Below are 22444 nucleotides of genomic sequence, written 5' to 3'. Positions count from 1 at the left end.
CCTCCTCTTTTCCAGGTTTTATCCCTCCTTCCTTCTCCCCTCCCGTTTTACCTGTGATTACAGAATCCTTCCACTATCACACACCTAAGGAATGACAGTGCGCACACACACACACCTCACACACACACACACACACACACACACACACACACACCTGGATAGAGCGCAAACACACATCAGCCAGTCTTACATCACACTTAGTTCACAGTTTCTACAATAGTGGATTGTATTGAAGCGAGTGTGACCTCATCATATGAGCCAATACTTCATACAGTAACTTTCATTCCTCTTCCATTTCTCCTCTCCCTCCCTCCATCCCTCCATCCATCCATCCCTCTCTCTGAGGAATGCAGGTTAATGAAAACAGCATACAGCTAAAATAAACAGAAAGATGAAGAGGAATAGAGAAAGACAGGAAGAGAGGAAGGTACAGAAGTATAGATATATCTTCTGCAGAAGAAGAACGGGGTGAAATCTTTTCAATATGGTTCAGTGCAATTCAAACTGAAGTGAGACGACCTGCCTTGATTTAAGATACTGTCAAAAAAAGTAGAGGAAGAGTAGAAGAAGAAGACATGGTGGAGGAGGGAGGGGCGGTCTGGAGAAAGAGGAAGAGTGGGAAGAGGAGGAAATGAAAGAGGAGAAGTTGGAGGAAGAGATGGAAGTGGCACGGAAAGTTGAGGAGGAAGAGGAGAAAGTGGAGGAAGAAGAAGAAGAAAAGAGGGCATACCTGGTAGAGATAAAAAAAAAGAGAAGAAGAAGGAGCAGGGGAAAGTGGATGAGGAGGTTGGAGGTTTAAGCTGGAGTTAAATAAAGATAATTCCTCAGTAGCTGGAACTGAGGTGGCAAACTCTTCTTCTTTGGTTCCGAAAGAGGAGGAAGAAGAGGAGGAATGAGAAGGATGTTGAGGAGGAGGAAGAGTAGGAGATAGCAGAAGAAGAAGAGAAGGCGGAGGAGATAGAAACGTCTATATTGGGCTGGGTGCTATCTGTTAAAGACAGGCTGCACAGCTGGTACAGATACAGAGGAGGAGGAGGAGGAGAGATAGGAGAGGGTGAAAGAAAAGGGAGGAGAAGAAGAAGAGGAGGAAAGGAGGAAGAGGAGGAGGAGGTGAGAAGCAGGAGAGAGAGAGAGAAGGGTGGACTATGTGAGATTAGAGCCTGTCTTTATGTTGAATTCAGCACATAACTGATCCGAACAGATGGAGAGGAGGAAGAGAGAGAGAGAGAGAGAAATAGAGAAAGAGAGAGAGAGAGAGAGAGAAATATTAGACAGAACTGGGTCTTGTTTCTAATATGCTGAAACAGTGTTAGACTCGACACGATGAAGCATTAGAGTTTACATCTAATCCAAACTAAGGCTACAAATGAATAGTTTTATTTTATTCCAACACTTTATCTGTATATCCATTTTGACATTATGAAATCATGACTGTTTAGTTTACCCTTCAAAATCCTTAAATTATGGAGGATTTGGTCTGCAAAAGTGTTATTTTTATGTTACTTTAAGATACCTACACATGCATGTAGCATGTATCAGTGCTGCTGGGTGAAAACCTTGTACCTGTACCTTGTAAATGTCAACTTCTCAAGAACTAATTCAATTCAATTTAAACTTTATTCAAGACTCATCTTAAAACAGAGGTCCATAGCAGATAACACAATACAAAGACAATTACACGTAAATAGAAGAAAAATATGCATGTGTTTTTAGCTTGATGACGACGCATTTTTGACTTTTATTCGATGGGTTTTGAAAGGGTTTCACGGGCCCAGGAGGTCGAAGGTCAACTGAAGTGAAAACATGAAAATAACCAAAATTAGAGGTATGAAGCTTTCACCTGACAGCAAGGAGATGTAAAATCAGGTGTAGGTGTAAGAGTCTATTTTTAAGAGTAGGCGTCAGCTGTTTGGAAACGGTGCATATCTCATATTGGAACGAAGCTCTCCAGTTGCAGCTTACAGTAAAGTGTGTGTAGTGTAAACTGTAGTGTGTGTGTGTGTGTGTGTGTGTGTGTGTGTGTGTGAGTGAAGTCTCTGGCTGGTACACACCTGCTGCTGCAGGCTGACACACTGACAGACTGTACAGTGTGTCCAATACCAACTAAAGTCTAAACTGAGAGAGGGAATCTCTATCCATCTAAATGTTCAGAGGGAGAGGGAGAGAGAGAGGAGAGAGAGAGAGAGAGAGAGAGAGAGAGGGGAGTTGGGGGAAAATTTAACAAGCCTTCCCCTCTGCGGGTTGAGACAGGTTAACTGACATTCCAATCTCTCTCTTTCTCTGTTTCTCTTTCTCTTTTATTCCATCGAAGGGGTGGGGGGAGGGGGGGCTGGGGGTGGGGGGAGGGGGGGCTGGGGGTGGGGGGTGCTTGGGGTCTTCAACACACTCTTTCTGCACCCTGTCACTGACATGCATACGTGACACACACACACACACACACACACACACAGTCGTAAACCCCGGCCTGAGCCCACCTACATTCCTTCAAGACAACGCTGCTACCTGGAAACTGGAGACTCTTCCCCCCCTCTCTCTCCTCTTCCCCCTTCACTTAAAGTCATTTTTTACACCACCCAGAAAACATTACGACATACAACAGATGATGTTGTCCGACGTCTGCAGTCGTCCAGAGCTGCTGCCTGCATCGTTCTCTGAAACCAGGACCTAAATATCTTAAATCTATGAATATGAGCAGAATGTCACCATTTGTTTCTGGGTCTTTGTTGGCATCCATGCTAACTATACAGCAGCTAAAAACACTTTAAACTTTAACTTCCTGCACTTTACACTTAATAACATACTGTATACACCCAGCACACATTTTGGCATTTAATAACCGTTGATATAACATCCCCAACATTGTAAACCTGTGTAAATACAGAGCCAAAAAAGTTGAGATGACTTCCATAGTCGTCCACAGCTGCTGCCTGCATCGTTTTCTGAAACCAGGACCTAAATATCTTTCTGATGTCAGCTCAAAACAGTTTCCAAAGCTGTTTTAATATGATTTTTTATCGTGCCATAATGTCATATCGTGAAATGTTTTGTGCTCACTTGGGTTGACGTTGGACTTTCCCATCATGTAAATCTAAGAGGTCGGACCTGGCCTCCTCCTGCACGTCGCCATCGATCAAATATCACAGTATGATATTAAGGCACAGCAAAAATTACATTACAATTACAATTAAGTTACAGCAGCTTTGGAAACTGTTTTGAACTGATATCAGACAGATGTCTAGGTTTCGATTTCATGAAACGATGCAGGTAGCAGTTATGGACGATTACATGTTGTCTCAACTTTCAACATCTATCAACATCCAAATCTACTGAGCTCTGATGGTATTTATATCGTTCTTTAAAGACTTTCTATCAGTCCTTTTATTACTGCCACAAGGTAAATAAGCTTATAAAAGCTTTTACAGGCTACACACACACACACACACACTCACTGTCACAGTTCCCTGCTTCTCTATTGAGACCAACAACCCTGAGAGGAGAGGGGGGTGGAGAGAGAGAGAGAGAGAGAGAGAGATAGAGAGAGAGAGAGAGAGGAAATAGAGAATGAAGAGAGAAGAGAAAAGAGGGAAAGATGGAAGAAGAGGGCAAGAGCGGAAGAATGGGAGGAAGAGAGAGGGAACCCAGAGAGCCATGACACAAAACACACTTGTCGGACACACACACACACACACACACACACACACTCACACACACACACTGTGAATGTCTCTCTCCATTGATGAACAGGGAAGGCACTCGAGCAGGAGAGCCCGGCACAAAAGAGTTGCATTCAGAAACATAAAAAGGTTGTTCAAGAGCAGCGTTCAAAAACACAAAAGGTTAACTAAGAACTAAGAGCAGAGGGAGACAGAGTTTCTATTGAAGCTGCTGTAGAGAGAGAGAGAGAGAGAGAGAGAGAGAGAGTGTGTGTGTGTGTGTGTGTGTGTGTGTGTCTGAATTTGTGCCTGTGTCTGTGAAAATGAACATACATGCACGTGCAAGTGTGTTTGTGTGACGATATATGTTTGTTTTGAGCATATGTGCGTCTGTGTGTGTGTGTCTATATCTGTGTGTGTGTGTGTGTGTGTCAGGCGGAGCGGGCCGTCCTGACGGATTCACCACAACACCAGCTAGAACAAACACAGCCTGCTGCCAAGACTAACAGCTCTGAATCAACTCGGCTGAAGCATTAACACTTCCAGATTTATCACCAGACTCCTGAAGTCTGAGGAAGCAGATTCATCGGCTGCAGCAGGCCAGTTACAGCTGCCATTTATACTGCAGTCATTATCAGAGGGGGGGGGGGGGGGGGGGGACTTGGGGACAGGAAGCAGGATGGGACATTATCAACCAACAGGCAAAATGGATTGGTAAATTTGGCTGGTGTTGGTGAGGCCAGTCTGTCTCATTTCAACTCTAAAAAGTTTACATGCACACTAATAAAGCGATCATAGTCAGACTAAAGCAATTCCCTGATTATTCATGTGTTCATGTAAACAGCAGAGTGTGATTTCCTTAATCGGATAAAGGCCGTTATCGCATTATGAGAAACCTGATTAACACAGCTAGGTTTTTGCCCAATTTTTCATATTATTCAATGCATGTAAACCCTTGATTTGTTTTGATTTCTTTCGTTTTTTTTACATCTGCACAAGAGCGCAAACGTAACTGGACAGCTGTGTCTTGCTCTAAGAAAGCTCGTCTGCGTTTTCTGCTCCTACAGAGAGTTAGGAGGAGAGACATCACTAGAGTGCATGTAAACACATCATTCGAATTAACCTGAATATTCCCAGTTACCAGGTTAAAATGTGTCTGGTAAAACAGAGACGGTGGCTCTAGATGAAAAAGTTTAATGACAGAGCCCCAATAGTGAGGTGAAGAAGCTTTTTATCGCCCGATCACTGTAAAACTGACTGACTTGCTCCCGTGTCAACAGTCCAAACTTCTACCTGTAGAAACTGTTCTGACATTCTAGAATCCTAGAAATATTTTGACATTCTAAAATCCCTAAACACAGTCCGACATTCTGGAATTTTGGAACATTCTGACAATCTAGAATCCAAAGAAAATTCAGAAATTCTAGAATCTTAGAAAATATTCCCTCATTGTGCAGAACACAGAGGAAAGGAGAGGAAAAACAGAGCAATGCAGCACAGAAAGTAAATCTTCACACACACACACACACACACACACACACACACACAATAGAATAGGAGACTGTGCTGTATCAAATGACTAGCTGAGTTTACAGTAAACACAGAGAGAGAGAGAGAGAGAGAGAGAGAGAGAGAGAGAGAGAGAGAGAGAGAGAGTTATGTGTTTGCCTATTTTCAGCTTAAAGTTCTGTACATATATCCATAAATGAGTGCAGTCAGTGCAGCCATACTTGTGTGTGTGTGTGTGTGTGTGTGTGTGTGTGTGTGTGCGTGTGTGTGTGCAGTATTTCATCAGTTCTACCTGTCCATGTGTGTAAATGTCTGTATGAGCATGTGTGTGTGTGTGTGTGTGTGCACGTATGCATGCACCTATGTGACGGTCTGTGTATTTTAGAAGTCCTACTAATGTGTGTGTGTGAATGTGTGTGTGAATGTGTGTGTGTACTGGTCCTACCTGTCCGAGGTCCAGGGTGACGTTGACCTCGTTGAACTCCGTGCTGCGGGACAGAGGCGGGCTCTGCCACCAGCGCTCCGTCCCGTCGATGGCGTTGGTGATGGGATGGGCGCGGTCGCTCTCCCCCTGGCTGCAGATGTCGCAGTACTGGCCCTGAGAACACACACACACACACACATTGATGCTTTTCAATCAACAGTTGAACATTACTGAGTACTATAACCACAGACGCCCGAGAGTCTGCAGGCGTTTATTCCAACAAATCATTACAGCAGGTGATTTCACTGATTAGCAAACCTGGAACCAATCAGTGGAATCACCTGAGCCTCGTTCAAAGCTTGCACCGTTTTGCTACGGTGCAAAATGTTTTCCAGGTTTCGCTCCCGTTGGCTACGTACACCGAACACCTGTCACGCTGATCCGCAATTGGCTCGGAGAATTCTTCGAGGGGGACGCACCGAATCCCTACTGTTTCCGTTTAAACTTTCTGTTTGCTGTGTTGGGCTATCGAACGCACCCCAGGTGTAGTCTTAAAAAACATAAAAACCTGCACCTGTCGCCCACGACACATAAAACTGGCTGATTTCCTTGTTGTTGCCTCTGTATTTCTTAACATTTGAACATTGATAACCAGTGATTCTCAACCTTTTTCATATCAAGGACCCCTAATTTAGTCCACATTAGGGCCACGGACCCCCATTTGATGAGATTTTGTCTCTCAAACCCAAATCTGAGAATATATATATTCTAAGATATGATGTCCAGAATTACATGACTATCTGTATTGTATAGAGAGAGAACAGTGAAACTATGATAAAAACAGTCATTCTTCTACATTCTCTAATTCTCTAATTGTGTTAACTTCTTGTAAATGAAATAACGGTGAAGTTTAATAATTCATCAGTTTGCTGGGGACCCCCTGGAACCCCCTCAAGGACCCCTGGTGGTCCCCAGACCCCACGTTGAGAACCATTGCTCTATACTATACTTTACTATACTATATACTACTATATTTGCTGCAGATGTCACAGTACTGCCTCTAAACTGAGAGAGACACATAATGTATTTTTTTTTACTTTTAAAACATTTAACATTGAACCTACATCTATATTCACTGTCCCAATGGCTGCAGAGACCGCAGTATTGACCCTAGAGAGAGAGACAGAGGTGCATAACACCGTTTGAACCTGTGGCCTTTTCAGTTACAGGACGTCCTCTCTAACCACCGGGACACCCAGGAGCCACAGAGACCCCCGCTACACATCTGCCCCATCTTAAAGAATTGCAGTAAACAACAATGGAAAGAAGAGTTTTCTTTCTCTACTGTTTGGCCCTGAAGGAATCTGACTCAAGTTTCTTGTTTTCCAGCAGAAAGGTGAGTCCGCTCAGGTTTCTGTGACAGTGATACTCCAGTCTGCATTGTATGTGCGGAGGTACGTTTTAATCGTCCCATAAATTCAATCTCTCCGCCTCAATCTGTCTGTTTTGTACCTAAATTCACACAGTTTACAGTCTGATGTGACACCAAGGTGTGTAGAGAATGGAAACAGAGCAGGTTCAACTCCCTCTGGGGCCACAATACTAAAAATATATGGATTTTGTTACTCTAATATTTATAGAGCAGTGCCTCGCAACAAGGAACAAGTGCAAATCAGCCAGTGGGAGGGGCTTATTCGAATATTAATGAGATATGGAGGAAGTGGTTGTGGAGGAATTTTCTCCGCCTCCGTCGCCCGTCTGGGAAAAGAGTTTTAGGTGAAGCAGCCAGAAACTCTCCTTCATCCATGTTGCAGCTGAACTGAACTGCATGCTGGGAAAAAAATAGCGGGGATTAAGGGGGGATAACTCCAACCGTTATCAAAATTTGATTGGATGAAATGTTTGTCTCCGCCCCCCGAGTGCAGGATGAGTCTTCAACAGAAATGTGCTGTTTACCGGAAAGAGGCGATCTGTTCATTTTGATATAAAATTTCTAGAAATCAACATTTATTGGCCTGAATTGGTCCAGCAAAAAGGTAAATAAAAGTTGCAATTTTTCATTTAATGGGTCTTTGATCTCCACTTAACTGCCCACCACACCCCACTGCTCTCTAAAGCCTCTTCATTCTCAGCTAAGCCGGTTTGGTTGTGGAAGCGTTAGTGTAAACTAAACAAGCGCGGACCTGAACAACGGCTCAGGTTAGGAGATTTTATCACTGCAGGTCACTGAGGTCAGAGGTCACCGCTCACTATCTGACCCCCCCTCCCCCCCCCGCATCCTCTACCCCATCCTCCGTCTCTCCACCTCACCCAAACACTTCAGATGGTGAAGTGGTAATCCTCAAGTTCCTCGTTTTCTCTTTACTTTGTCTCCAGCTGCACTTCCCACAGATCACCTGTCAATCAAACAGTGTGGGCGGGGCTTGGGTTTTCTGTTGCTGCAGTTTGAGTTTCTCTTTTCTTTGTCTGTTCAGCTATGGTGGCTATCACTGCTCATGCTAACTACCACCTCTGTATTCAATATCCACCTCTCTCTCTCTCTCTCTCTCTCTCTCTCTCTCTCTCTCTCTCTCTCTCTCTCAATCATTTTTCTCTCTGTTTTCATCTGTAATTACCTCATTATCTCTCTCACTCCTTCATTTGCTCTCATGCTCTCTCTCTCTCTCAGCTCTGAAACGGCCGACAAAAAAGTTCCTAAATAACATTTTTAAAGGATAAGACAGTAATGTAGCGTATAGTGAGATCTCAGGAGTCTATTTCTGTATTTCTGCTTGCGAACCAAACTCTCTTTCACACCATTCCTGTCTTTTTTCCCCTCATTTTTTCCTCCTCCACCTCCAGTCTCTTTGGCTAACACTCCTCTCTTGTCACTGACAGAAACCTTCCTTTGAAACGCCAGCCTGTCTGTGAAGAGGCCACCTGGAAATGAACATGTAGAGCCCATTCTCCTCTCTCTCTCTCTGTTTCACACTCTCTCATTCACTCGTTCTCCCTCTCTCGTCCCTTTTCTCTTTCTCTTTCTCCCTCTCCACCTCGAGGTGAATGAGCAAAACACATTCTCCTGTCTCTCTAAAACACACTTTAAATCTCTTTCTCTCTCGCACACTCAATCACTTGGCCTCTCTCTCGTGCCTTTTCTCTTCCTCTCTCTCTCTGTCTCTCTCTCTCTCTCTCACTTGCTCTCTCTCTCTCTCTCTCTCTCTGTCTCTCTCTCTCTCTCTCTCTCTCTCTCAGCAAGAAACACATATCCCCGAGGGAGAGCAGAAGTGTTACTCTGGCAACACCTGCCGCTCCATGTAATCTATCTTTTTTTCTCTCCTTACACCACTCTCTCTCTCTCTCTCTCTCTCTCTCTCTCTCTCTCTCTCTCTCTCACACTCCCTCTATCTCCGCCAGCGTGCGAAACAGCCTAATGCAGATTTAAGCCAGGAGTGGGTCACTTATTGATTCCCATCGGAAAGAGAAAAGAGGGAAGAATGTTTTTTATATGCTGTGATTATTATTTGAATGTGCTTCAGTGCGGACTCATAACTTTCTCATTTGGCTTTCTGGCTTGGAAAAGTTTAAAAACGCTCTCTCACTCATTCTCACACATATACGTGCACACAACCATGCACACACACAGATACCAACACACACACACACGCACACACACACACACAGTGAATGCACACATGCACACACACACACACATTCCAATCTCTACCCCCCCTCCTGCTGTTTTTAATTAATAAAAACACTCTCATGTCTTGCTGTCAAATCAAAACAGGATTAACCTGAGCATAGAGAAGTGTGTGTGTGTGTGTGTGTGTGTGTGTGAGGGGGGAGGGGGGGGGGTGCAGTAACCCAACAAGTGGGCTGAGCCACAATAGCTCAGCAAAGTGGGCTAAACCTCTTAGGATGGACGCACAATGCTCCATTCCTTGAGCTAATTACCAGATTTCTTAGGTCTGTTTATGAGATTTCTCGAGCTCATTACGCAGCGACTTTGTCGTTTCAGACAAATTTTTGGAGAGCGGGCAGCTTGAAGAAAAACTCTGATGAGGGATTTTCAGCCTAATCCTCTGGGATCGCTGTGGAAAAGCTCAAGTGGAGCAAAGTGTGGTCAGGATCTTGTCGTAGACGTCTGGATCTCAAAGGCCCGATACTGGAGTTCAAAGGATCTGACATTCGGAAGCCTAAACTTTGTCCTGAGAGATAAACAGCAGTGGGACAGTTTACCAGCTGAACCAAGTTAATTATTCAGCACTCTGTGTGATTTGAGGTTTCCTGATTTGTTAAAGGGTCCTTCAGGGAATTCCAGGGATCCACAGAAAAATGAGCAATAATTTAAGTGTGTATAAGGATCACTATTTTCCTCATACAGGCTTAGTATCACCTCGCCTACAGTATATCACAGTTGTCGTTTGAAAACTCCAGTTTTGGTGATTTTCATGTTTTCATTTCAGTGGAAGGATTACATGGTTCCTCTGAGAAAACGCTCCCACCTGTTGGGATTAAGAAACCCTTTCATAACCAATTGGATAACCTCAAAAATGTGTCATCATCAAGCTAAAATCAAGATTATTTTAAGTTGACATTTTGGAGATACAAGGTTTTACAGTTATAAAATTCTGTGCTGAGTCATATCCAACAACCAAATCTTCTCAGATGGGACCGAACCACAGGACCAAAATCTTAAATCTTATTAAAAGGGGTTTGTGGTCTAATGTGGTTCTACTTGGTGGCTCCTTGATATGAAACGGTTTGGGAGCTAAGTGAATAGAAACAGCTGAGCGCAGGTTTGACAGAAGGTTTGGACGCTGCATGTTGGAACGCGGCCGGTCGCTCTGAATTTGCATAAACTTTGATGTGAGAGAATGGAAAATCAGCCTGGATTATTACCAATAAACACGACTTGCATTCACCTCCCAGTTTCCATTTCTTTTGTCTTTCTTTCTTTCTTTCTTTCTTTCTTTCTTTCTCTCTCTCTCTCTCTCTCTCTCTCTATCTATTCCCAGCAGAATGACTCAGTCAGTCACACATTTTAGTCACAGCCTCTAAAAGTCGCTCTCTTTCTTTCAACGTCTTTTTTTTGTTAGATCATTTGTTCTATCCCTTTCTTTCTTCATAGTGCGAGGGTTAACAGTCGTACCCTTTCATCCCTCCATCCCTCTTCTCATCCTCGTGAAGAAACTGGATGTTCCTTCTTTCTTTCTTTCTTCCTTTCTCCCATTTAAGGTGATGAAGTATTTTTCCTCTGTGGTTGGTTTTTAAGTGAGATATTTCAGCAAAGAATCTCTAAGCTCTCTCTCTCTTTCTCTCTCTCTCTCTCTCTCTCTCTCTCTCTCTCTCACACACACACACACACACACAGCAGGGCTCCTGGCCTGTGGCGGCTCCCAGCTGACTTTATCCTCAGGCGTCACATTCAAACTGTTTTACAACGTTTGAACATTTCATTCCTGACAGCCTGACTATCTGCTGCTCATCTCTCTCTCTCTCTCTCTCTCTCCCCCATTATCAATCTATCTATCTCTCTATCTCTTTCCCTGTTTACATCTCTATCATCTATCTGATCTCTTTCTCTAATTCAGTTTAAAAGTCCTTATTGACAGATTTTACTGACACTGCCAAAGCAAATATATAAACAGTGGCAACAACAGAAATAAAAAATAAACCAATTTCTTTCTCTCCATCTCTCTCTCTCTTCCCCTTCTCTCTTGATTAAATCTGAAAGATCTTTACCAGCAAAAAAATATATAAATTGATACATTATATTGCCAAAGCAAACATAAATGAAAAGCAGGAGAAACAGTAAAATCAATTTAAAAACAATATACCTCAGTACTGTATCTCTCTCTCTCTCTCTCTCTCTCTCTCTCTCACACACACACACACACACACACACACACACACACACACACACACACACACACACACACACACGCTCTCTCTCTCTAACGCCTGACTCAAACGTTAACTGCAAGTGGAAGCGGCTCGGCTCGTAATCTCGCGATAACAGAGCGGATAAACACGGTCTGATTGGCGGACACGGGTCAGTCACCGCGAGGAATGCGGGGACAGGTGGGAGAGGGAGAGAGAGAGAGAGAGAGAGGGAGAGAGAGAGAGAGAGAGAGAGAGAGAGAGAGAGAGAGAGAGCCCAGAGGGACACTTTAATCGTTAACCCACTAAACTGCAATAATCCTCTCTGTTAACTATAGTAATAGTTGGAATTTAGGTTATATGCAAATTCTACTTCCACACACCTGTTATCACCAAGGCTGGAAGTAACTAATTACATTTACACCTTACTGTAATTGAGTAACTTTTTGTGTACTGTAAATCAGTAATTTTACTTTTACTTCAGTACATCTTTACCGAAGTTTTGTCATTTTATGCCATTTTAAATCCATCCATCACAGAACAGATTGTGTCTCTCCATCAGCAACAGAAACTGGATCGACGTAAACTGACAAACTGTGGATCCATTCACAGTGAGAAGAGGAATCTGACTTTACTTTGTTTCTGCACTTTATTTTGTCGTTTCTAATGTTTCCAGTGAAAAGAATCCAGTTTGAACTCTGACCTCTCTCCTTTTAGAATCACATGGAAAAGATCACAGCTAACAACGCTCTCTGTTCTAAAGAGGAACTCAGGAACTTTTACTCTGAGGACATTTTAAATCACACACAGATTTCAACACCAGTACTTTTACTTCTACTTAGGTAAAACATCAGCAAAGTAACAGCCTACTTCTACTTGAGCAGGATGATTTAGTATCTTCCCACCGCTGGTTATCTCATTATATATTCCTCTATAACCAGAAGTTGACATGATGTGGAATCCTAGTCAAACTCTGGTTTATGTAAGCGCCTGTTTTCAGTGTTGCCAAGTCCTACAAAAGAAACAGTGCGTGTATAATGGCTTGGCGAGGGATTTGCAGATTCAAACACACTGCCGACCTCTGGAAGTCTCCCTCTGCTCTGAGGAACATGGATAAATGCACTGAAGAGTGTAGGACAGGTGCGTCCTCGGCAGCTATGTTGCCAGTCATAAGGACTATACTCAGAGTTAAAACTAAATAATGAAAAAGTGCAAAGATGCTGTTTATGTGCAGTCTAGTGCTACACAACGGTGTTTAGATTGTATAACAGCTGTACAGTATGTCCCGAGTGAAGAAAAGTTATTCCTATAGTGAATTTTAGAAGGATACTGTCTCACTATGGATGCCACAAAAGATAAGAATGTGTATATACAGTATATAAGAATATTACAGTAACAGTAGGCAAAACATAAAGTTAGATAAAGTCGATCTAAACTCACTATTGAGCACCACAAACTATAAGTCACTATAGGAATATAATAGGAGTATATTCGTAATACCATAGGAGATAAAAACTGCTATGAATTACTGTAAGAATCACATTGTAAAGCCAACCTTGACTACCACAGACTCATTATAAATCCTTACAGGAATATTATAGGAATATTACAGGAAGATTACAGCGATACCATAGAAGATAAAGCATTCCATAAAGTAATGTAAGGTCACTATAAACTCTCTATTGAGCAATATTGACACAAGTTAAGTCCACAAAGGAATATTATAGTCATATTATTGTTACACTGCAGGTAAAAATAAGTACGATAAAGTCTCTGTAAACTCACTACTGAGTACCACAGACTCACGATAGGTCCATATAGGAATATTATAGGAATGCTATAGTATTATAGGAGATAAAAGTGCAATTAAGTAGGAGAAAGTCACTGTAAACTCAGAGACACTATAATTCGCTATAGGACGATTATAGGAAGATTGCAGAGGATAAAAACATCATATAGTAGAATAAAGTCACTATAACTCACTATTGTGCACCACCGACACAGTTCAAGCCCCTATAGGAATATTATAGGAATACTATAGGAATATTATAGTTTTTTTTCCCCCTCACCTGGATGGTTTGGCTGGGATCTCCGGACACCGGGCCGCCGACCAGTTTGCAGTACAGGTCGTGCACGGACCTGCCGGTGTCGTCCTCCCCGCAGGTCGCCGTGGCGGTGATCTTGGTGCCCTCGGCCAGGTTGAAGTAGGGCGGGTGCAGGCTGAAGCCGTTCACCCCGTTGGTCGGCAGCTCCTGGGCCGACAGGCCGGCGAGCTGGCAGGTCAGCAGCGGCAGGAGCAGCGCGGCGACCCGGGTGAGGGCGCGCCAAGCCGGGGAGAGCGCAGTCCCCAGCGCCGGTCCGCTCGCCATCTCTCCACCTGTCCGCTCGGTCCGCTCCGACAAGTTAGAGAGGGGAAAAAAATGTGGGAATAAAAAAGAGAGATGCCAACTTTAAGCCTCGGTGCGAAGGGACATTTGGAGGTAAAAGGGAGAGAAATGTGTTGAAAACTAGAAAAGAGAGAGAGGAAGGGGGGATTAGGTTTTTAGTCCTTGAGCTGTGGAGAGCGGAGCGGTGCGTCGTGCTTTCTGGCTCTCTCTCTCTCTCTCTCTCTCTCTCTCTCTCTCTCTCCGTGTCGCTCCACCAGGCACCAATCTGTAGTCTCTCTCTCTCTCTCTCTCTCTCTCGGTCCGTCCCCTGTGGTTGGAAGAGGGTATAGCTTACCCAATCCCCCCACCCCTCCTCCTCCTCCAACACACACACACACACACACACACACACAGAAAACTTAAACAAGAGTCAAGTTATGGCTTGTGTTTGTTTTATGAGAAGAACAACACATTAGGCTTCAGTGCACACACACACACACACACACACAGCAGTTTGGCGTTTGAATGGAGTGTTTGATGGTTTAGTTACATCATTCACTTCCAGTCAATCATCATGATTGATTAGCTTAATTACCCAATCACATGACTGGATCTCAAGTTTTGGTCTGTTGGTTCGTTACAAAGGATCAGACAGAGTGAAACACAGAATTAGTAAAAAAAGTCACTGCAGCTTCATCTATTCATTAACTCATTCATTCATTCATTCACCATCAGTTGATTCATTCAGCCTGTCATCATCGATCATTTATACATATTTTCTTTATTTCCTCTCCATTCCTTCCTTCCTACCTTCCTTTCTCCCTCCCTTCCTTCTTTGCCCCCTGCCTATCTTCCTTCCTTCCCCACTCTCTTCCTTGCTCCCTTTCTTCCTCTCGTCCTCCCTCTCAAGTGGCTCTATTTCTTACTCCCTCCTTCACCCCTTTTCCCTTCCCTTCTTCCTTCCTTTCGTCCTTCCTTCCTTCCCTCCTCTCGCTCTTCCTTCTTTGCTCCCTTCTGTTCTTCCTTCCTTTCTTTCTTCTTCCCTCCCTCCCATCGTACCTTCCTTCCTTACTGCCTCCCTTCCTTGAAACCTTCCTTCCTCTCTCATCCTCCCTCTCTTCCTAAATGGCTGTATTCCTTCCTCCCTCCTTCCCTCGCCTCTCTCTTCCTTCTTTGCTCCCTTCCTTTCTTCCTTCCCCACTCTCTTCCTTTCTTTCTTCCTCCCTCCCTCCCATCACACCTTCCTTCCTTCCTCCCTCTCTTCCTTGCAACCTTCCTTCCTCTTTCATCCTCCCTCTCTTCCGAACTGGCTCTACTCCTTTCTCCCTCCTTCCCATTTCCCCTTCCTTCCTTCCTCTCTTCCTCCCTCACCTTTTCCCTCTCTATCTTCCTTACTTCCTTTTTTCTTCTCTCCCTTCCCTCCTCCCATCCTTCCTTTGCCCCTCCCTCTCTTCCTTCCTTCTGTCCTTCCTTCCTTTCACTCAATCTTTTTTCTCCTCCATAAATGTAAACAACCCTGGTAATATCCATCTTTTCTTTCTTTCTTTTTCTTTCTTTCTTTCTTTCTTTCTTTCCTTCCTCCCTCATTCATCCTGATATTCCTGCAGTGTGTTCAGCTCCTCTCAGTTTACCAGAGCAAGTAGCAAAACAACAAATGGGGTGTCAAACCCCACACACACACACACAGACACACACACACACACACTCATACACACACACACTGGGACATTGACACCAACAAACCGACACATATGGTTACACAGACAGACAGCCACACACGCATTCACACAAGATAAACATGCACACACACACACAGTCACGTGCACGTATACACACACACACACATACACACACACACACACACACACACACACACACAGGCATACAGACTCAAAAAAAGTCAGAACCCCCAAAACACACACAGACATTAGCACAAGACAAACATGCACACACAAAGCACACACTCTCACGCACACACACACACACACATGCGCGCACACACAGACATTAGCACAAGACAAACATGCACACACAAAGCACACACTCTCACACATACACACACATGCGCGCACACACACACACACACACACACACACAAACGTGCGCACACACACTCACACACACACACACTCGGCCCCCCACTCAGACCGTTACTAACCCCTGGTGGTCAGATAATCTGACATGTGGACAGACAGTTTCCTAATACATAGAATACAATAGAATAGAATAGAATAGAATAGAATAGAATAGAATAGAATAGAATACCAAAAGCACACAGAACCAGAGGCTTTACAAATCAAAGGTGTTCATGTTTCAGCAGCCCCGTTTTTACTTGACTGTGACCCTAAAACTCTGTTAACAGGCTTCCTGATGAGGGTGTTAAAGTGAGGTCTGGGGCCCTGCCGGGGGACCTACTGGGGGGCCTGAGGGGTCACAGTAAAGATAAGAAGAAGAAGAGTTCACGGCTCATGTTTATTGATCCCAGGTAAAGGTGGAGTTGCCTTGTTTTGTTCAGTAAAACCAAAAATTCAGTGTTCTTCGTTTATTCTACTTTACACTGTGCAAAAGTCTTAGGCAGCCTAGATTTTTTATATAAATTTTGTCTTAGATGTTTATTTGTTTTCTGCATTAGTCAGTCAGACAGTAGACTGCTCTTTATAGTAAATGTTTTGATATTTAGAAACTTTTCATTTTATTACTTTTGAAATGGATTTTTTTTACATGTGCCTAAGACTTTTGCACAGTATACTGTATATATTTTTAATAGTGGTTCAGTCCCTGGCCCCATCCTGTGTGTGTGTGTGTGTGTGTGTGTGTGTGTGTTAGTGGATTTGTTGGTTCTGCCTCTCCGTACCTTTTTAGCTGTCAGAAGTGTAAAATCGAATAAAACTCAGATATAAGGTGAACATGACTGCTTTGCACATTTCACCGGTTTGATTTAACACGCCGTCTGTCATCACTATTAGTGGCCCCAGAGTTACTGTTTGGTATTCTGTGTAGATAATAAGTGTTGATGAATGTTTCTATTGTCCTTATCTGGATATCCAGAATATAAAACTGTAATGGTTTTAAGGTTTTGAGGTTGGGAGTTCCAGTGCTGCCGAGGAAAAAAGTTCATTTAGAGGCCTGGTTTGGGAGGTTCAGTATCTGTGTGTGTGTGTGTGTGTGTGTGTGTGTGTGTGTGTGTGTGTTTGTCCGCTTAAACCCCAGGAGAGAACAGAAAGCCCGTCATTCTTCTTCTGTGTTTCTAATCCCTCCTTCTCTCTCTCTGTCTCTCTGTAATCTGGTCTCTCTGCCTGGGAGCCGTCAGGTCGTCCCATACAGGCTTTATCCTCTTCCTCCTGCTCTGTTAGTGTGTGTGTGTGTGTGTGTGTGTGTGTGTGTGTGTTAGAATGTCCACATCCTTGTGTGTGCATGTGTGTGTGAGTGTATGCCTTAGTCTGTGCTCATGTGAGTGAGTGTGTGCAGTCTATGTATTTGTGTGTGTGTGTGTGTGTGTGTGTGTGTGTGAGAGAGAGAGTGTGTGTGTCTACTCAGTATTCCATCTCAACACACACTCTCTTAAACCCTAAATGCTTCCTGTCAGTGCAGAACAGACAGCAGAATAATCTTCTTTTACTTCTTCAGTTTGAATCCGCTGGTCGCTGTCATTCCTCTGAATAAGTTGTTCTCTTGCTCTTTCTTTCCTTTTCTCTCTCTCTCTCTCTCTTTCTCTCTCTCTCTCTCTCTCTCTCTCAAAGTGTGTGAGATGCTGAAAAAGAAAAAGCACAGTTAAAAAAAAAGAGAACAGCTATCAGTGATGTACTTTACATTCCTGGCTCCATTCAGTAGTTAGTTGTGTTTTTCTTCTTGATGGATAACTGACCAATCGTAGACGAGGTGACGTCACCTCCAGATGTTTCCAGCAGCTACAGTGGAGTTTGATATGAGAAAATGTTTCAGGATGTAAAACATCAGCGGTAAACGTCAGGTTTTGGTGTCAGTCCCTCAGAATCAAAGAGCGAGGGCTTCTTTCTAGAGCCGCCATTTTGCACCGAGAGACGTTCAACAATCATACAGGGAGAAATCCATCGTAGAAGAGGAGAGAGACCAGTTTCTCCACCACAGGAGCAGGAGAGAGACCAGAATGCAATGCAGCAGAGAGACAGGTTGGGGTTTGAGTAAAGGGGACGAGTCTCACTTTTTCTTGACTGGAAAAACTCTTCCTCCACTATCGTTATCTCTCTCTCCAACTACATGTAAAGCCCACAGCTGAATGTGAAAACTCCACGCCCCTTCTCTGGAGGTTGTCGAAAGGCATTCTGGGAAACGTAGGAAATCACCAACTGTAGTAGAAGTAGATAAAGCAGGTTGAGGGAAAGCGGATACACCAAAAAATCAAATAATCATCAGAAAATAACTCCTGGAATGTACTGAACATCACAGATTGATGATATATAACAGTGTAACAGGGTGGAAAATCTACATATTGTGTATAAAAATGGGTACAAATTGTATAAAATAAAAGTAAAGTATAAAGTGTGTGAGAAATTCTATAATAAAGTGTAAAAGATTCAATGAGATTCAGCAGGAAATCACTTCAGGTTTGGCTTTCGGGAAAAAAATCCCCTGCAAACACAGACTCAAACACTTCTGAGAACACCTGAGCAGCTGTGTGTGTGTGTGTGTGCAGGTGTGTGTGTGTGTGTGTGTGTGCGTGCGTGCGTGTGTGTGTGTGTTCTCAGGGACTCTGGAGCACCGCCATCTAATTAAGCTACAGGAACCACTTTAGAAGATGAAAGAGTTTCTCCACACACACGCGCACACACACACACACACACACACACACACACACACAGAGCGATAACAGCTGCTCGGGTGACTTGCGTTAATATTTTCGGCGTTTAAAGGGTTTTCTGAGGATTTCAGGGTGTTTTTTTCTTCTCAGCAGAAACAAATCCCAGACTTTTATTCTCATCAGAAACAGACAGACAGGTAAAACAGGAAGACAGGCTGGCAGATAGACAGACCAGCAGCAGGCAGATAGACAGACCAGCAGCAGGCAGATAGACAGGCATATAGAAAGACAGGTAAGAAGGAAGACAGACGAACAGGAAGGCAGGAAGGTAAGTAAGCAGGCAGGTAGACAGGTAAACAGATAGACAGGTAGATAGACAGACAAGCAGCAGGCAGATAGACAAGCAGACAAACACACAGGTAGATAGACAGACAGGCAGATAGACAGGTAGATAGATAGACAGGCAGATAGACAGACAGGCAGATAGACAGACATGCAGATAGACAGGTAGATAGATAGACAGGCAGATAGATGGACATGCAGATAGACAGACATGCAGATAGACAGATAGATAGACAGACAGGCAGATAGACAGGCAGGTGAAACAGTGTCCATGTTCCTGCGTTGTTTGTCTCCAGAATCCAGAATCCTTCACACATCCACTTCCTCCAGCGTCTGTCTGACACATGGTGAACTCTGACCTGGGCTGCTGGCTGCCTGTCACACACACACACACACACACACACACACACACACACACACACACACACACACACACACACACACGCGCACACACACACACACGGGCGGGGGTCAGTGACCTCCTGTGGTTTAAAGGAGTCTCGAGGCAGTGTGTTAATGCAGAGGAGCTTCATTCGCTGACACACTACAACATTCCACAGGCTGTTTGAGAAAGGTCAGAGGTCACAGGGACACAAGCAGGGAAACACTGCCAGCCATCAGCCTGCTCTCCACAGCCTGGTCTGAAGACATGAGGTGACAGATAACATGATCTGTGCAGGAAATATTTTATTCATTATCAGCTAAAGTTTTTCTTATTTAACCACGACCAAATCCTTAACCATAACCAATTTGTTTTAGCTGCCTAAGCTTAATAACCAAAAGTTTTAGTTGCCTAACCCTAACCCTAACCTTAACCCTAAGCTTAAAACAAAGTTGCTCCATTTGCCTAAACGTAGCCGTTAGCTAACATGTGACGGTGGCGTGTTTGATTCATGCTATCATCACCAGCGCCGTCGCTAGTGGGGTGAAAGGTGGAGACGATTCTAGGGGCCCACAGCTGGAGAGGGCTCACAACAATTCCAGAAAGATGTATGAATGAATGTATTCTATAGATCCTGCAAAGGCATTTGATACTTCAGAATTAAAAATAATAAACCCACAAAGTATGCAATATGTGATTAAAGTAGTTTTAATTTCCCAATCTATCCAATCCTCCTCTGCTGCGTGTTCAGAAACTGATAGAAGGCAGAAGTGAAGTCGGGGTCGGGACCGCGGGTCAGACAGCATGTCAGGTAAAAACATAAATCTGGAAGTCAGAAAAGAAAAGAGAGGAAGGAGGAGGAGGGCAGGAGCAGAGCAGGGAGCAGCTCATCACCTCTTTCTTCTCTAAGAAAGGTGAGTTTATCAAGCAACATTAGCAGACAGAGGCTAACTGAGACAGGCTGGTTAGGCTGCTGGCTGAGCTAATGCTACGTTTGCTAAGTAACTAACTTGTTGTCAGCTACCGGCAGGCGGTCAGCGTCCCGTGTGATATGGAATCATCACTAATGAAGAGCAAGATGTTGCGTTCCTTAATGAGTCAAAATGGACCGTGATTTGTTCTGTAGTTCCCATAGGGATGAAAGTGAGACTAACACAATAATGGAACGGGTAAAATGGGCAAATTTGATAGAAAACACTACAGCATATCTCTCTCTCTCTCTCTCTCTCTCTCTCTCATGTCTCCGCATTGGTTACAGAGTTGCGAACGTATTGTCTATTACAGTATTGGAATTTTTGCCTCCATAACCATTTTATTTTGTGTATCTAGTAATTATGCAAAAAAAAAAAATGAATGGATCCACTGTAGAATGTGAAAAAGTTAAATACTTGGAAGCCTTTTCTGTAGTATTTGCAGTATTTCTATTGTGTATCATCCTTTCTTCCAGTATAGTACATAGTAAAACAAGAGGTCCCATGCTGTTTTACAAGCAAAAGTTAAATAAGCAAATTATCTACAGTAGCCTATGCATATTTTATACTAGCAACCAAAGATCCATATAACACAAAGGCTCACTGCAGTATTGACTGCTGCTCTTAGTGTTTTCTTTGGTCAGTGTGACAGAATCTGCTGTTTTGGTGACTTATTCAGTTTTGGGACGTGTCTTCATTGTTTTCAGAGCTTGATTGCTCTTAAAACTGTGGCCTTTTCCAACCATCTGCCAGCTGTGGCATTGATAAGGCAATTTGGGCTACCTTGACACTTCAAGTTAATGTCAATATTAATAGCCAGTTGTAGATCAATTACTCTTTAAAACATGCATTTGAGTTTTGAGCCAACATGCAAAAGCAAGATACAACTGAAAAGTCTCTGATGCACTGCAGGATCTGCTGCAGACCCTGATGTGGCCCCTATTTCTTTTTCAGTAGTTATTCATGAATCTGAGTCATGAATCATGACTATAGAGATAGTTCAATTTATAATTCAATGTTACTGAAGATGAAATTGAGGACTTTAGTTATTGGTTCCACTTGATGCTTACTGTCAGAATGACCTCACAATGAGCTGCTCTGCACAGGAATACACAGGCGCTCATCTGTACAGGCAGACTCCAGAGGTGAGCCTTATGAAGTCACAATGACACATGAAGCTGAACATTCCATGGATTCGCCAATAAATACCAGCGTTGAGGCTTCGGTCGGTCATATGGCTACTGAGACTCACAGCGAACCTCAACACAGCAGAAATCGAATCCTAAAGACTTTTTCTACAGAACCTCAAGGAATCTGACATTTGATGACGGTAAGTAAATACTTTAACTTTCTCAAATTAATATTAGGAAATATTATCAATTTAAAATATTAGAAATGTGGAGAAATGTGGGGAATGCACCTGTTCTCTAGCTCTCTAATAACTGAATTTAATTGGAGAAAATGGAAATTAGTATAATTAGTAAGCCAGACTGTTCAGGGTGATTTAGTGTACAAGTGCATGCTTGGTACTCATTTTAAGTACGTATTGGCCCAGTATTGGTTATCCAATCTTTAAGCCACCTTGATTCTCAGGTTTAACTGTACTACATGTCCCATGCTGCATGTCAGTCATAGCTTTGTTAGCACAGAACTTGAGTAGATATAATGTAGTCTTACCCCAAAGCGCCACCTAGCGGTAACGCCGGCATGACGGAAGTTACTAATTAATGATATTTAATTTATTTATAACTATTTATAACATCAATATTTAGTGAAATATATCTTAGATGAATGTATTCTTTCTGGAAAAGTGTCAAAATGTCATGAATAAATGTGTATTTACTCACCTATATTCCATTGCAACTTGCTGTTTCACCATAAACAAACGTCTGATAAACGATTCCACTTAATTGTATTCCACAAATCTTGGGTTTGAAAAATCCATATCCCTTTAGGCTTCAAGAAAATCCGACTGAAAAGTTTCAATATAGCATTACATACATACATTGGCTGTGCTTTCTTCCGCATTGTGTTCCTCCCCTATATGACAGTGTAGAAGCCCATTGGCTTAGTCTGTGATAGACAAGGTGGTCTGGAACAAGCGGCCAAAACCACGGGTGAATTTTGAAGCCAGTAAGGAAGTGGCTGAAAGCTG

General features: G+C 43.2%; 1 protein-coding gene across 1 annotated transcript in view; it reads right to left on the bottom strand.

The window, feature by feature from the left end:
• The window catches only part of lama5 (laminin, alpha 5), a 131799-nt gene extending 117979 nt beyond the window's left edge, over window positions 1–13820 (bottom strand). Inside the window, 2 exon segments of the mRNA XM_078288057.1 lie at window positions 5608–5760; window positions 13521–13820. Coding sequence (XP_078144183.1) covers window positions 5608–5760; window positions 13521–13820 — 453 coding nt within the window.
• Window positions 13821–22444: the final 8624 nt, after the last annotated feature.

This window comes from Centroberyx gerrardi, chromosome 14, assembly GCF_048128805.1.
Source record: "Centroberyx gerrardi isolate f3 chromosome 14, fCenGer3.hap1.cur.20231027, whole genome shotgun sequence".
In the NCBI taxonomy this organism is placed as follows: domain Eukaryota; kingdom Metazoa; phylum Chordata; class Actinopteri; order Beryciformes; family Berycidae; genus Centroberyx; species Centroberyx gerrardi.
This window is presented reverse-complemented; position numbering and strand designations above follow the sequence as displayed.